General features: G+C 51.2%; 1 protein-coding gene across 2 annotated transcripts; it reads left to right on the top strand.

The window, feature by feature from the left end:
* The first annotated feature begins 862 nt into the window (after window positions 1-862).
* LOC120381049 (ribonuclease-like) lies at window positions 863-3,467 on the top strand. 2 transcript variants are annotated; one of them, XM_039499079.1, is made up of 2 exons: window positions 863-1,123; window positions 1,887-3,467. In XM_039499079.1, the coding sequence occupies exon 2, from the start codon at window positions 1,911-1,913 to the stop codon at window positions 2,379-2,381; it is 471 nt and encodes a 156-aa protein (XP_039355013.1). In that variant the 5' UTR covers window positions 863-1,123; window positions 1,887-1,910; the 3' UTR covers window positions 2,382-3,467. The 2 variants fall into 2 exon arrangements, with proteins under 2 accessions (XP_039355013.1, XP_039355014.1); XM_039499080.1 differs by having other exon boundaries at window positions 866-911.
* Window positions 3,468-16,242: the final 12,775 nt, after the last annotated feature.

Genomic DNA, 16,242 nt, shown 5'->3' with positions numbered 1-16,242 from the left:
TTGGCTTCTTAAGGGACTGAGAGATGATCTGGGGTGGTTTTGCCCCCTTTAATAGTCCAGTCACCCTCTGAAATGCAGTTTCTGGAGAGTTACCCCTAGTAAAGGTCATTCCCACTGTGAGAACAGAGACACGGGGGCTCATGGTGACAGAGCCCCCGTTCCTTGGCAAGGACAGGCTGTTTGACAGGTGAGGGCCCATCAACTTTGCTTACTCCTGACCAGAGTCATTGGCTTGTGCTTTGTCTTTGTGAACCTGGTTTAGCCTGCCCCCAGGCTCACCTGGCAAACACGTTGCAGTCATAACCTCAGCTCATGTTCATAACTCTGGCCATGCATTCCGTGCACACTCTCCACATACATATTACCCACCAGGCTGTCATTAAATGCTACCTCGCATGGCATCCTTGGCATGGAGATTATTACAATAAGTGCAGGGTGTGAACACAGGGACTCAGGGTCACACTGAGGTGCTTAACCACTGGTTGTCGCTGGCTGAAAGCAGGTTGAGTCACTAGGAAGTGAGGTTATACTTGTGCTTGATCTGTGACCATTTTCTGTCTCTATTCTCTTTGCTTCGTGGCACTTGAAGCTCTGATCTTTAGTTCTAAAATGTAACCTGGTTTTGTTACAAATTCATCTCCCTGCCCCTAACTGTCACAGTATTTCTCTGCAAGGTGCAGCAAAGGAAAACCGGTGACACACTGCTCAGTAACACCATGGCCTGACGCAGGCACAGAGGGTGCATAACAAGATATGTGCCACACAGATAGCCCTCACGCGTGTTTCGAGGACAAACTTGATCTACAAGTTCGACCTCATTACAGGAATGTGGCTTTACCGCTCTGACTAAGGCCGGAGACTTAGGAAGTTACGTGCATCTGAGTCAACAGGAAAAGCCAGCTGAGAGCCAGGTGAGGGAGGCAGGAGTGTGTCGGCTGATTGGAGAACAGTCATTGGGGCAGAGACCTTTACCTGGCCTGTCTAAGGTCAGTTGGACTATAAGGAGAAGGGGAGAGATCGCCTTTCTGGCCACCACGTCGGGACATAGCACCTGGGTCTCTCTGTAGCTTTGCACAACAGGTCTCTAGCCACGTGGGAGAGGGACATCAAGAAGTCACATTAGGTAAGAGAGGGAGCTTCGCTGTGGATTGTGGCTGGCTGAGGGGCTGTTAAGTCACTGGGGACGGAGGTCGTACGTGTGTTTTCTCTGTGACCATTTTAGCCTCTGGTCTCTCTGCTTCATGGCACAGAAAGCTCTTTTCTTTAGTCAGGACTGGACCCTGGTTGGTTATAAATGCAGCTCAGTGCTGTGATATTGACGGGCGGGCGGAGTACCCAGGCTGGCCATGTCCTGGCTCTTTGGAGATGCTGGCCTGGGTGATTTCTCGATCTGTCTGGGCTGCCTGCTGCAGGAAGATGCTTCTGAAGAGCTGGGGAACTGAAGAGCCCCAAGGGCTACCTGCAAGGCAAGGCCAGGGTGCACCAGGACCAGAGGAGTGTGCCAGGCCAGCTGGCTGACGGGAGAGGCAGGGAGCAGACTCATTTTAGCAGTTGCAAATCTCTCTCGCTTTGAGGCAGGGCGGTGATGGGGTGACGTACAGCTCCAAACACCTGAAGAAACATCACAGCAGCACCCAGCACAACAGGGGTCTTGTTTCATTCAGGGTCTGTGCAGCACCCGGCACAATGGGAGCCCTGATCTCTGGTTCTGGGCAGCGTTTGGCACAACGGGGACCCTGATCTCGGTCAGGGTCTGTGCAGCACCTGGCACAACAGGGACCCTTATCTCAGATGGGGTCTGGGCAGTGCCCAGGAGGTTCCATGGAGGAGGCAGATCCCCACCCCACGCTGTCTCTGCCCATCTCCCTCCTCTCTCCCCACTGCAGGTTGATCCAGTGACAGACTTGGCCATGGCCCTGAAGGGAGCCCTCCCTGCACTCCTGCTGCCCCTCGTCCTGCTGGTCGTTGGTCTGGCCCTGGCCCGAGGGGAGTCGCGCTATGAGAAGTTCCTGAGGCAGCATGTGGACGCCTCTGACCCCAGCCCTCCAGACACCCGGCGGTACTGCAACCTCCTGATGCGGCGCCGGGACCTGGCCACTGCCCACAAGTGCAAACACCTCAACACCTTCATCCACAGCAGTGCTGACCAGATCGAGCCCGTCTGTGGGGACGGCGGGGAGCCGGCTGGAGGAGACCTGCGCCTCAGCGAAGGCCCCTTCCCCCTCACTGTCTGTGAGCTCCAAGGAGGGTCTGATCCCCCCAACTGTGACTACAGCGGGTCCAGTAGCACCAGCAGAATCGTCATCGCCTGCGTCGATGGGGAACCAGTCCACTTTGAGACACAGGTTGAGAGCCAGGCAGGGGAGGGGGATGAGCTATGATCCCTCTTGCTCCCACCAAGTCCTGCATCCAAACCCAGACCTTACCAGGATCAACCCCAAATCCTCCTTCGATCCAGCCTCCAACCCTCCTCAGATCAACCCCCGAATCCTCCTCAGATCCAACTGCCGACCCTCCTCATATCCACTCCCAAATCCTTCTCAGATCCACACCCAAATCCTCCTCAGATCCAACCTCCGACCCTCCTCAGATCAACCCCTGAATCCTCCTTCGATCCAACCTCCGACCCTCCTCAGATCAACCCCCAAATCCTCCTTCAATCCAATCTCTGACCCTCCTCAGATCAACACCCAAATCCTCCTCAGATCCAACCTCTGACCCTCCTCAGATCAACCCCCAAATAATCCTTTGATCCAACCCCTGACCCCACTCAGCACAACCCCCAAATCATCCTCAGATCCAACCTCCGACCCTCCTCAGATCAATAGCCAAACCCTCCTCAGATCCAACCTCCGACCTTCCTTAGGTGCCAGCTCTCTGGGCAGGCTTGTTGCTTTGTTCTGTGTTTGTGCAGCGCCAGGCACACCACAACTGCAATATGGATTATAAACCACGCCCAAGGAGTTTTATGGACAGTCCTTCCATACTGGGGTTTGACTCTGGTTTTGTCACTAGCCCAGATCACTGGCTCAGGTAGGGGTGAGGGTTTCCAAATGGGACCAGAATGCCCAGCGCCTATTAACTTCCCAGAAGAGCTGTCTCTTTCCAGTCTCTGGTCTGAATGAGAATTAGACGTGGAAAATTCTCAGCGACAGCCAAGCAGCCACATCCATGCTCAGGCTTGAGGAACGCGGCCTGCTGTTCAGAAGCACCAAACAGCCAGAACTTCTGCTGACCCAACTGGAACCTATGGAGCCCAGCAGCTCTGGAAAATGATGCTTAGGAAGATTTCTCACCAGGATTTCTCCAGGAGTCCCAATATGCCAGCGAACCCACAAGAACTGAAACTTTAGGAAATGGTTCTAAGCCCTGAATTTTCTGTCCCAGTCTCCCTAGTTCCAGTTCTTGGGTCCACCTCCATTTCCAGTAGCCAAACGGTGCCATTGCTTGAATAAAGTCATTATTCATTACAGACCCCCTTGAAGACCTAATCAGATATCAACCCGACTGGTTCTTGATCTGCAAGGAGGCCATGTCTCTTTGGGCTCTGCCATGGTGGTTATAACTCAGAGCCCCCTGAGATGTGGCCATGAGGGTTTTGGGTGAACACCCCCCTGAGCTCCCCCACCCTCCTCCCCCAGTGGTCAACGAGTTACATCAGTGTTGCCAATTTAATGGTTTTACAATCCCCACCCTGTACATTTGAACACCCAGTTGTATTGCAGTCCCTGGGGAAAACACTGCTTTGGGCTGAATCCTGATTCTAAGAGGTGAAAACTCGATGCACAGAGTTCACCTAAAGTTTGTGGACAGGAGACTATGGTTAATTGCTGCTAGTAGGTGTCATTCAGCCATGCCTAGAGCATAGTAGGTACTTAACAACTCAGGTGTGGAGCTTCACAGCCAGCTGACAGTCCTTTGGTATGTCTACACTAATCCCAAGGGCCACCCAGAGTGGGGGGCAAGTGGGGCAATTTGCCCCGGGCCCCGCAGGGGCCCCCATGAGAGATTTTCGGGGCCCCTAGAGCGGGGTCCTTCACTCGCTCCGGGGGCCCTGGAAAACTGTCACGGGGCCCGGGCCCCCGGAGCTTCTTCCCCTCTGGGTCTTTGGCAGCAATTCAGCAGCGGAAGCCTCCCGCTGCCAAAGACCCCAGGCACCCTGAATCCTCTGGGCGATCCTGCTAATCCCAGGCACTGATTCAGGTTTGAGTCATGCTGCCCCCTTTCTGTCCACACACAAATCAGCTGCGAAGCTAAAAGATTTTCTGTGCTGGACTTAGAATCATAGAAGATTAGGGCTGGAAGGGACCTCAGGAGGCCATCCAGTCCCACCCCCTGCTCAAAGCAGGACTAATCCCCAGACAGATTTTTACCCCAGTTCCCTCAATATTTGAACTCACAACCCTGGGTTTAAGCAGGCCAGTGCTCAAACCACTGAGCTATCCCTCCCCCTTGTGTAACTGTTCCTTTGCTATCCCACTCGAGGAAGGATCGCAGGACCGATTCGCGTTCCACGTGGATGGAGTACAGTGTTGTTTTACCTGCATAGCCCAGGGATTCCACGGTTCCTCCACGCTAGCCCACCAGGCCATGACTAGCACTCTAGATGCCTCGACCCTTTCTGACCGGACATGGGACTCCGGAGGGAAAATGGGTACACCGCAGACAACTCGAATGAGCAGGGTCTGCCACGGTGGGAGCACTGTGCTAATTTGTTTAGAAGCTTCTATCTTTCAGCCTCCAGACCAGAACATCAGGAGAGCTGGTGCCAGCCGAAGAGTTATAAAAATACCATGCTTATAGTGTCGTGACAAAGTCTGTGTTCTGTGTGGCATGTTCTATGTTGTCTCATGTTCTGTGTTTCATGTTTTATGTTTGTCTTGTAGTGCTTGTCTCATCACTAGCATTATGGTGTGTGGTGTCTGGGAAGAGGGAAGATACCGTCTTAGGCAAGGAATAGCAACACACCATTCTCACGACCCGCTTTAACTCCAACTAGACCCCTCCCTCTCCTTACCCCTCCGTCTCCTGCCAAATTGTCAGTCACATACCTATCCCCATGGTGGCCACCTCCGTCCAAAAGCCTGGGATAACCACCCCCTTTACCAATTGTTTACCTTCCCACCAAATGTTGTGATTTTCATCTAAATGTTGTACATGAGAAGGACTGTTTGACACTCATTGTTACATCCTCCGGTCAATATTTGGATATGTATTTCTGTTACTGTGGACATGCTACGTGTAATGAAAATCCGGAATTGTTCCAGCAGTTGAAGCACTGGCATGGATGAGCGGAGGCACGCCGTCCCCCTTTGGATGGTCACCACAATTTGAGGTGACCAAGGGGCGGGAAATGTTATGTAAAGCCTCTGCTCAAATGCAATTGTAAGATCTGTAACTTGTATTGAGTTCTGCAACCTTTTTGCAGACTTTGTAAATTCAGTGATTGTTAGCGTAGCCTTTAAAGTTTTGTAACCTTTGCAAGCTCTGTAACCTTTTCAAGTTACCACTTGTATGAACTTCCAAGCTTTGTAATATCCCATCCCTCAGAGAGAGTGTGAACGAGGGAGTGTATGTGGGACTGGGCGGAGAGGAACTGCAAGGAGAGAGGAGCCAGGTGTGTCTGATATAATCTGCCCTGAGAAGGCAGTCATGAAGTGCTGTAAAGAAAAGAAGAACCTGGTATGCATGAAAGGAACTGGTCTGGGAATGCTTCTCGGTGACGGACACAGAAAGGAAACTCAGCGTACGTGACAGGAGCCACTCAGTTCCAAAATAAGAGGAAGAAGGCATGCACACAAGCCCCTGCGTCTTGACCTACTCAGCAGCCTGGATTCGTGACCACAGGCAGACACACCAGATCTACCACGCTTCAGCTTCTCGGCCTCCATGCTGTCTCCGGTAACTCTCCACCTATGTAAGTGTGTGGGTGCATGAGGGTATGTATGCAGTGAATGTGCGCATGTATGAATAAGCTCCATCTCTTTTCTATCTGACCTAACAGCAGCATTGTAATAAAACTAATACAAGTGTGACCCTGGGTTGTTTTTTTGGGGAACTCAGGTAACACTTAACAACTCAGGTGTGGAGCTTCACAGCCAGCTGACAGTCTTTTGGCAGGTCTACAGTAATCCCGGGCACTGATTCAGGTTTGAGTCATGCTGCCCCCTTTCTGTCCACACACAAATCAGCTGGCATGACCAGGCGACGGCTTTCAGCCTTCACAGGGGAAAAACAAGGCTCCTTAGCCAAGAGCAAGCCTGGGCGTTCCCCTCTCAGGACGACAGCTGGGCTTCACTGCTGGCAGGGTAGGGAAGATGAGGCGAGACGAGCTGGGCAGGGGGACAAGAGGTGAGGCCTGAACTGATGGTGTGTTTTGTCAAAGCTGCTTTTTAAAAAACCCAAAAAGGGGACAAGTGGGCACCGTACTTCACCCTGCTCATTATTGTGTTCCCGAATTAGTCACACCGATTTTGGTCTATTCATTTCTAGTTCCACATCTTCTGTGTTCCACCACGCATGATTTCAGCAATCCTCAAATTATATCTGGGGGGCCTTTTTGCTCGGGTGAATCCAGCTTCTTCGCGTGGGTCTCTTGCACTTGTTACAACATTCAGCATCGTTAACGCCTTGGCCTTTTTTTCACGGCGGTTGTAATGTCTCACGCACTTTCCCAGACTCTTTACATTTGAGCTCCCAACAGGGGTACGCTTTGTAGGCCCCGTGGTCCCAACAGAGGTCAAAGAGACATGACTGTGGAGTGACGCATCAGGGACTGTGTAGATTTACAGGGGTAGTCAATTATGTTTTGTCAAGGTCCAGCTTGCTTGGTCAAGGTCTAGTCAAGGTCCAGACTCCAGAGAAAACAATAAAACAATAACGATAATAATAATAATAATAATTAATAAATACATAAAAAGATTTTGGGGTCTGTTCAAAAGCATCTGGCAGGCTGGATCTGGCCTGCGACGTGCCTGTTGAGTACCCCTAGCGTAGGCAGCTTAGCCAGCTGGCTTGGGGTATGATGCCACCTTTGGGTGTTAAGAGAGTCAGGGTCTCAATCCTGGCTCAGGCCTGTTTTGCAAAGAGGCTACGTTTGGGAAGAGGAGCAGACCTGCTTGGGCCACAACAGTTGCTAAGACGGGATAAAGAGCCCTGGAGAGGCTGAGGGTGGGTTAGAAAGTCCTGCTTTAATTGGTGACGATACTGAGTGCCTAACGCTCTAGAGTTGGCTTGAAAACAACTCTGTCTAAATCAGTCACCTGTCCTCTTTACACCACAGTGTGTGGAACCCCCTTGCACAGGAGGCAATTGGCAGCAGTGGGATTTGAACCCACACCTCTAAAGGCACAGCCACCTGGGCCCTCCCACCCCCAGCTCTGGTCCAGTCCTGCCCCCAGCTGTGTCCCTGGCTCCCAGCCCAACATTTGGCCCCGTCCCCAGCATCAGCCCAGCTCCACTCCTGCCCCCACCCCCAGCCTTGGCTCCTGGTGCCGCAGCCCTACTTCCTGCCCCAGAATCACTCCTAGGTGCGGCCCCAGCCTCGGTCCCCTTACCACTGCCCCTGCCCCCTGAGCCATCGCAGAGTGGGGGCTGCAGACAAAGGTACGGCGGGCACAACCCCCAAAAGTTTGGGGCCCGCTGTTCTAGCACATCCTTTCTCATTTGTCTCCTTTCACAGTCCCAGCCTTTTCCACCTCCCTTCATACACATCTCTCCCCTCCTGTGCCTTGTCTCAGAGCCCTCTCTGCTGGTAGTTACAGATTATTCCTGAATGAAAAATAATATATAAAAAATCTGCACTAGCCCGAGGGAGGTGGGCTGGGGCTCTCCCATCTCCTGAGTCTCTGAGAAACAAACCTGAGCACAGAGCACTGGCAGGATGACGGAAAGGATAAGGAGCAAAGAACTGGATTAGACAGACTAAAAATTAACTAAAGGAGCGATATGTAACCCTTCTGCCCCTCTGAGTTGGCAGCAACAAGGGCCGGGTTCAGTATCCAGGGGTTCCGTTTCAATAACGCAATGCAAAACCGGCTCAAGCCCCCACCCAGTGACCTGGGACAATTACATACCACCCCTCTGGGTGCCTCTAGGAGGCAATACTTCCCCTCTCGCAAGCACGGAGTCCGAGTGTAGCAAAATCCTTTTAATAAAGGAGGGAAACATGTAGCATTACATTGGGGAAACACCACAAACAGGATTCATAACACAAACCATGAGCAAAAGACCCACCTCCAAGTAAGTTTGGCAATGTCCTTTTCCCCTCGGGGTCTTAAGTCCAAATCACCCCAAAGTCCAACAACTCAAAAGTCTCTGTCCCTGGTCAGTGCTGCCCCAGAGTTCAAAAGTTTATCTGCAGAGTTTTACCCCCCCAGCCTGGGTGGAATTGGGGGGGGCACACAGGGTGTTAAAGGGCACCTTACGTGGGCCAAGGCCAACTGCCCCGCCTCTCCGTGGAGGTCTGCTGCAGCCTTTACCATGAATGGCTCTGCTCCACCAGCCGCTCTGCTCCTCTCCTCTAGTCGTCCCCACAAACTGCTCCGCTCTGCTCGCTGTTCCATGGGCCACTCCAACCGTCTCACGAGCTGCTCCGCTCCACCAGCCGTCCCATGAACCACTCCAGCTGTCCCCACAAACTGCTCAGCTCCGCTTGCCTCTCCAGTCATCCTGCAAACTGCTCTGCCAGCTGCTTAGCAATATATCTTCAGGCTCCCCTGCTAGTTAACACAGCACTCCCTGATCTCAGCTCAATAATTTTAGCTCTTTTGGTGGTTTCAGCTCTTAGTGAGTTCAGCTTGTAGTAGGGGAACCCCAGGGCTGGTGCACCATTGGCCCAAAGTGAATTCAGCACAGCAGCCTGCAACAAGACTCTTGATAGAATCAAAACTAGCTTTGCTATTCAACATTAGAGAGAGAAAAAGAGATTCAATGGGTGTGCCAGGCCCTCAAAATGCACCTATGCCATCAGGTGTACATACCTGTCCCCCACCCCTCTCAATTCACTGGGTTTTGGAACCCATGTCCCTTGTCTAGCGAGTGCTACTAGGTTGATGGTGAGACCCTCTGTCATAAAACAGTCTCATAGTCCTTCATTCACATAATCAGGGTAACAACACTTTATTCCTCCTACCCCAATAACTGAGAAATTGGGGATCACACAGCTGTCAAAGTGACCATTTTAGGCTGCTGTGGGCTCATGCTAGGCAGAGTGGGTGTGCCTATGCAAACAAGATTAGCCCCTGAAGTTCTTTTCCACACTCGCCATAAATCACCACCAGATGTCAGGGTAGAGCTTACACATACAATCTGTTGATTACACAGAAGTAACCGTCCTAACATCAATTATTGAGTCCAGCCCAGTATCAAAGGTGAATGTACAATAAAATGATTAACTAAATCTAAAGAAACAAGAATACAAAGTCACTCTAAGGCCACAGGTCGCTCGACAACAGGACAATGTTGCTCAAGTTGCCATTTATGAAACAAAATCCCTTGGAAGAATGATTGAAAAGAAGCCAGCCCTAGACGGAGGCAGGGAAACTCTCCACAGCCTTACTACAGTGCAGGCACCATCCTGACGGAGTCGAGCAGGATGCTGTGGGTAACTAGAAATGGGACAGAGCTGTTTGACACTGCCGTTAGAGGCTGAGCTGTCAGCCTGAGCAACATCCACTGGCAGGGAGTTCCATGGGCTAATGTCACCCCCAGGAGAGGTGGAGCCTGCAGGGCAGAGGCAGCTATAAAAGAACCAAAGATGCCAGAGTGCAGAGTGACACAACCCTGCTCAGAGACAACACAATGCCTGCTGTCAGGGCTAGTGGCCTGAGTCTCACGGTGAGTGTGAGAGACGTGGGGTCCACTCCCAGATGAGCCCAGCAGTGCTAGTTTTGCAAATTGCCTTTAGGAAGTAGCTAGATCTGGAACAAGGCGCAAACAGGGTGGGTGAGCACAGTTGTGAAGGTGGGATAAAGAGATCTAGAGAGGGCCCAGCATCTCTGGGCCTGGCAGTTCAGAGCCCAAGCACCTGTGGGCCTGGCACATCAGTTATAAAAGAAAAAAATTGTTTGAGCTCCAGCACTTCTTTCATTACAAATTAAGCACTGGTGAAATCCCTCCCAAGAAGGGTACATGGCAGCACACAACCAGCTGCAGAGGTGAACTGTTCTCTGGTTGATGGCCCAGCTTCTAGCTCTGTTACGGATTCAAATCCTGCCTAGCTTAGATTTGACATGCTGGTTTGATGTTCTCTTGTTCTTGTGTTAAAAATGGAAGGTCCCAATCGATCTCCTGTCATTCATGTCACAACCCCTTTCAATTGTCTTGCTTTACAGCCCCAGCTTTTTTAATCCTATTCCTACAGACATCTCTGCAGCCCTGCTGCCTTCTCTCTGAGCCCTCTCTGGCAGTAGGTAGAGATTATTCCTTAGTGACAAATAACACCGTCAGTTTTTTAATGAGAATCTGGCACTAACCAGAGAGAGCGTGATCAGGACTTTCCTGTCTCTGGGAACCAAACCTGAACCCAGGCCATTGGGCGGATCAATGTATTTGCAGGCTAAATAGTTCACTGAGTTATTCTCAGCAGAAGACAGCCTGCCTAAACAGGCCTGCTGGCCTTCTCTTCTGAGACTAACACAGAGTCTTTGCCAACAATTACAACTTACCACTCAGCGCTTCCCAGGCAAGCCTATTCCATCCCCGAGGTAAAAGCAGCCTAGAGAAAACATATCAGAAACAACAGAAGAAGCGAGACATGTGCTAATAACGTCACGGACGTCATCCAAGGTGTCTCCAACTTTTCCACTAGTGAAACCTTCAAACGCCCCAACAGGGTCTCTTTTGTGCTGACAAGTTCAGAGCAGCCTCAGTGCAGAAGTAGCCTGCTCATGAAAAGTCTAGTCCATCCTTTATACAGTTCGGGAATCTTTGATCTGGAGTTTCCAGGAGCAGGTCACCAGTAGAAAATGGGTCTCTCTCTCTCCAGGGCAAAGCTTCAAAAGGCTGTGGGGAATGTGCATTTCCCTTCTCCCAGGTGCTTTCCAGGAAATCCACTTTGCCCACATTGTCCTCTGAAGCCCTTTCAAGTTCCTACTGCTATCCACAGATTGCACTAGTCAGTCGCCTGGAGGAGTTACATGCAATTCCGCCAACACAGACACACAATTTCATTTGCAATACTCTGGATCCTGAAGGGATTAAACTTAATTCAGTAATTGTCTTAGTCCCGTAAGGTTTAGCTAGCATATTAAGAACATAAGAACATAAGAATGGCCATACTGGGTCAGACCAAAGGTCCATCCAGCCCAGTATCTGTCTACCGACAGTGGCCAATGCCAGGTGCCCCAGAGGGAGAACCTAACAGGTAATGATCAAGTGATCTTTCTCCTGCCATCCATCTCCACCCTCTGACAAACAAAGGCTAGGGACACCATTCCTTACCCATTCTGGCTAATAGCCATTAATGGACTTAACCTCCATGAATTTATCTAGTTTTCCTCTAAACCCTGTTCTAGTCCTAGTCTTCATAACCTCCTCAGGCAAGGAGCTCCACAGGTTGACTATGCGCTGTGTGAAGAACTTCCGTTTATTTGTTTTAAACCTGCTGCCCATTAATTTCATTTGGTGACCTCTAGTTCTTATATTATGGGAACAAGTAAATAATTTTCCTTATTCACTTTATTGACATCACTCATGATTTTATATACCTCTATCATATCCCTCCTTAGTCTCCTCTTTTCCAAGCTGAAGAGTCCTAGCCTCTTTAATCTCTCTTCATATGGGACCTGTTCCAAACCCTAATCATTTTAGTTGCCCTTCTCTGAACCTTTTCTAATGCCAGTATATCTTTTTGGAGATGAGGAGAGCACATCTGGACGCAGTATTCAAGATGTGGGCGTACCATGGATTTATATAAGGGCAATAAGATATTCTCCATCTTATTCTCAATCCCTTTTTTAATGATTCCTGACATCCTGTTTGCTTTTTTGACCACCTCTACACACTGCGTGGACATCTTCAGAGAACTATCCACGATGACTCCAAGATCTTTTTCCTGACTCGTCGTAGCTAAATTAGCCCCCATCATAGTGTATGTATAGTTGGGGTTATTTTTTCCAATGTGCATTACTTTACATTTATCCACATTAAATTTCATTTGCGATTTTGTTGCCAATCACTTAGTTTTGTGAGATCTTTTTGAAATTCTTCACTGTCTGATTCGGTCTTAACTATCTTGAGCAGTTTAGTATCATCTGCAAACTTTGCCATCTCACTGTCATAAAACTTTTCATTTATCACAGGCTCATTCTGTTCCCAGAGATTTCAGGCCCCGCACTGGCGGATTCCCACCAACCAAAGGAATTTAGCTTTGAAATAAATCGAAATCTTTGATTAAAATGATACAGGAAGAAAATGAAAATGAAGGAAAGAAAATATGATAATGTAAACTATAGAGAGGAAAGGGATGGATTGTAACCTGTAATATAACGGAGTGATACGATCTGTTGATTACACAAAAGTAACCGTCCTAACACTGAGTATCAATTCTAGCCCAGTAACAAAGGTTAACGTGTAATACAATTATTACCCAGGGCTAAAGAAACAAATCACACAGCCAGTGTAAGGCAGGAGGTCGCCCCGCTGACAGGAGGATATAGTTCAATTAGCCACTTGTGAAATAATCTTGCTTTGAAGAATGACTGGAAAGAAGCCAGCCCTGGCCGGAGACAGGGAAACCTTCCACTGCCCGGTACAGCTCAAGCCCCATCCTGACAGAGCTGAGCAGGACCCTATGAGTAACTAGAGACAGGAATATGCCCTTTGACAGCCTGGGGCTGAGGTGTCAGCCTGAGTAACATCTAGTGGCTGGGAGTTCCGTGGGCTGATGCCAACAGCAAAGACACCCATGAGAGGTGGAGCCTGCAGGGCGGATGCAGCTATTAGAGATGCCAAGGTGCCTGAGGGCAAAGTGAGCCATCCTGGCTTAGAAAAGGTGCAGGGGGGTTGGTATGTGGCTTGTTGGTCTAGTGGTATGAGTCTCTTTTTTGGCAGAAGAAGTCCTGGGTTCAGACCCTGGATGAGCCCAGCTGTTGGGGTTTTACAAATGGCCCGTAGAAAGCAGCCAGAGGGAGGGAGAGAGAGACAGTGGGTGGACACAGTTCAGGAGATGGAGGAAAGAGAATGATGGAGGCCCAGAACTGAGGTCTGCTGGAGTGGCGATGGGTGGGTTAGAAAGCTCTACTGTGTTGGTGACTATATGGGGTGCCTAACTCCCTTAAGCTCTTTTGAAAACAGGTGTGAATGTCCAGGTCCCTCCATCAGCCGCTTTATATCTGAGTGTAAAGCAACTGTAAGTGACCACGATGGGTAGGTTTGAACTGACATCCCCAAAGAGACAGGAGCCCCAAGCCAGCACCTCAGCCCCCTCCTGGCCTTTGGGCAGCGCCTGCTCCCGATGGAGTGTTTACATTGCAGATTTAGCTATAAGAATTTATAGATTCAAAATCCCGAGTGGCAGAAGTTTTCTCTCAGCATTCAGGGCCCTCTGCTCTGGTCCTCTTTGCCTTCTCTAGGCAGTCATTCCTTTCCAGCCTCTGTCACATCCCCTCTCATTCCTCTCCTTTTACAGCCGCAGTGGGGAGAGGAGCCTCTCCTCCAGCCCCCACCCAGCCCAGCCCCGGAGCTCCCATGGCAGAAAGAGGCACTGGGAGAGAGAGCTGGGGGGAGCCCTGGGCAGCCTGCACCCCAAAGCCCACACCCCAAGCTGGATCCCTCACCCCCCTGCACCCAACCCTCTGCCCCGAACCCCCTCCCATACTCCACACCCCTCAGCTCCACCCCCACCACACATCACCTCCATATTTGTGCACATAAGAAAATTCATTCCGCACATGGGTGCGAAAAATTAGAGGGAACACTGGACACAATGTGTGAGTCTCCCCCAAGACTCTTCTTTAGATAAACCCAAGCAAATTGCCCCCTTGTTTTCCAGCAGAATTGCTGCATCTGGAGGTTGCTAGTCCTCTCTCCACATTGGTCCAGAAGTTGAAGGGTTTTAATAGAGAGTGGAATTATCCATTGGTATGACTTACCGAGGGTCATGGTGGATTCTCCGGGACACACGACAGGCAGGTTCACCAGAGGGTCACATCCTCCGTAGCGTGTGTTGACCGAGCTCTTTGCATCTCTGCATTCCCCACCCAAGACTTTCTCTTCCTCTGTATTTCAGGAACTCCCTGCTACTCCCTGCAATCTCTTCAGTTCTCCTAGGCCGAAATCAGGGACAGGAAATCCGGAGCTGGGGTGTAACTATGTTGGTTCTTGCGGGACCCAACTGAGGGTGCCAATTCAGGACAAATTGCTTAAAACAGGGCAGTTACAGCCCAAGGCTGGGGTTTTTCCACCTCTAAGGCAAACCAAACCAGACAGACAGAGAGGACTTTGGTCTCACCCCACGGGCTAACCACAAGTCACACAAGCAATTTCCTTAGACACTTGTTTCCCAGTATCACCACCAGTGCCACTTGTCATGGGGACAAATGGTTATGAAAACCAATACTCCAGTGAAAGAAAATAAGGTTCTCTCGATCCCAAAGGACCAAGCCCCAGACCCAGGTCAATATACAAATTAGATCTCTTCCCCCATCCCCTGTATTTCAGGAACTCCTGCTACTCCCTGCAATCTCTTCCCTGCCTCCTCGGTTCTCCTGGGCCAAGATCAGGGAGAGGAAATCCAGAGCTGGGGCATGGGCATTCGTCAGCGTCGGAGGCCGTCCCAGGGAGGGGAGCCTCCTTTCTGCCCCCTCCGCTCATTAGCATTGTTATGAATCATTGCTGTAGCACCTCGATGCCCGAGTGGAAGTCCAGGATCCCTTTGCCAGGGCCGCCCCGGGGGGGGGGGAAGTGGGGCAATTTGCCCCAGGCCCCACAGGGGCCCCGCGAGCCCTGGCCAAGAATCTCTTCCCTGGCTACTCACCCGGTGGCAGTCTCAGTCTTTGGTGGCACTTCGGCGGCAGGTCCTTCAGTGCTGCTGAAGACGCGGAGCGAATGAAGGACCCGCTGCCACTGCAGCCGCCGCAGACTCGGAGCACCGCCCGATGAGTACAAGTGTCTGCTCCCCCACATTGCCCCAGGCCCCCTGAATCCTCTGGGTGGCCCTGCCCTTTGTGCCAGGTGCTGTACAAACACAGATCAGAAAAGTGGGTCCCTGCCCCACGGAGCTTGCAATGGAAGCATAAGAAAAGAGCTGAGAGGTGGAAAGAGATGAGGCAGGACAAGGGAACCCCAGACAATGTTTGTACCCGTGACGGGCGCTGGCCTCAGCAGCAGAACCGCTGTGCTGATTTTGGGGGGCCTCCTGGCAAAGGTGAGTTGTGAGGCGGTATCCGAAAGAGGACAAAGAGGGGGTTTTGTCGCTGTGCCCAGGCAGCGCAGCTCTGGTAGGAGGGGAGGCGCGGGAGGAAGCAGGAAGGGGCCTGTCTGAAAAGGGGACCAGCGGAGGAAGGTGGCCAGTGACGGGGAGTGAGAGGAGACAGGTCGGGCGGGAAGGGCCTTGGAGGTGGAGTCAGGCAGCTGATGCTGATACGCCCCTGACAAACCCAAGGGATTGGCTGTTGGTGGAAATGAAAACTCGTCAATTAAAACGGTACGGGAGGAAAAGGAAAGGGAGGAACGGACGTAGGTGCTGGGAAGCGTGCAGAGGAAAGCGACGGACTAGCCGGGGTCAAGGCGACGGACGGAGCGCCCCAATCTGATCACACACAAGTCACCGTGTGACCAGCGGGTACCAAGTCCAGCCCAGGCTCAAAGGCCAGTGGGTGATAAAATGATTAACTGAGGCTGAGGGTACAAATCCCACAGCCGTTGGGAGTCCGCAGGTCACCCCAGCGACAGGGGAACTCAGTGCAATTCAGCATTTATGGAACAATCTCGCTTGGAAGAATGATTGGCAAGAAGCCAGCCCTGGATGGAGGCAGGGAAACCCACCACAGCCTTAGTACAGCTGATGCACCATCCGCGCAGAACCCAGTGGCTAACTAGAGACAAGAACAAGCCTTTTGATAGGCCTGAGGCGTCAGCCTGAGTAACATCCAGTGGCTGGGAGTTGTGTGGGCTAATGCTAACTCTGGAGACGCCCATGATGGGCGGAGCCTGCAGGGCAAAGGGAGGCAGCTATTGAAGGAGCAGAGATGCTGGAGGGCAGAGTGACACATCTCAGCACCACAGCAACAGCACCTATCT

Source organism: Mauremys reevesii, linkage group 13, assembly GCF_016161935.1.
Source record: "Mauremys reevesii isolate NIE-2019 linkage group 13, ASM1616193v1, whole genome shotgun sequence".
Classification (NCBI taxonomy): Eukaryota; Metazoa; Chordata; order Testudines; family Geoemydidae; genus Mauremys; species Mauremys reevesii.
Note: the sequence above shows the minus strand (reverse complement) of the source record. Positions and strands in the feature narration are given on the sequence as shown.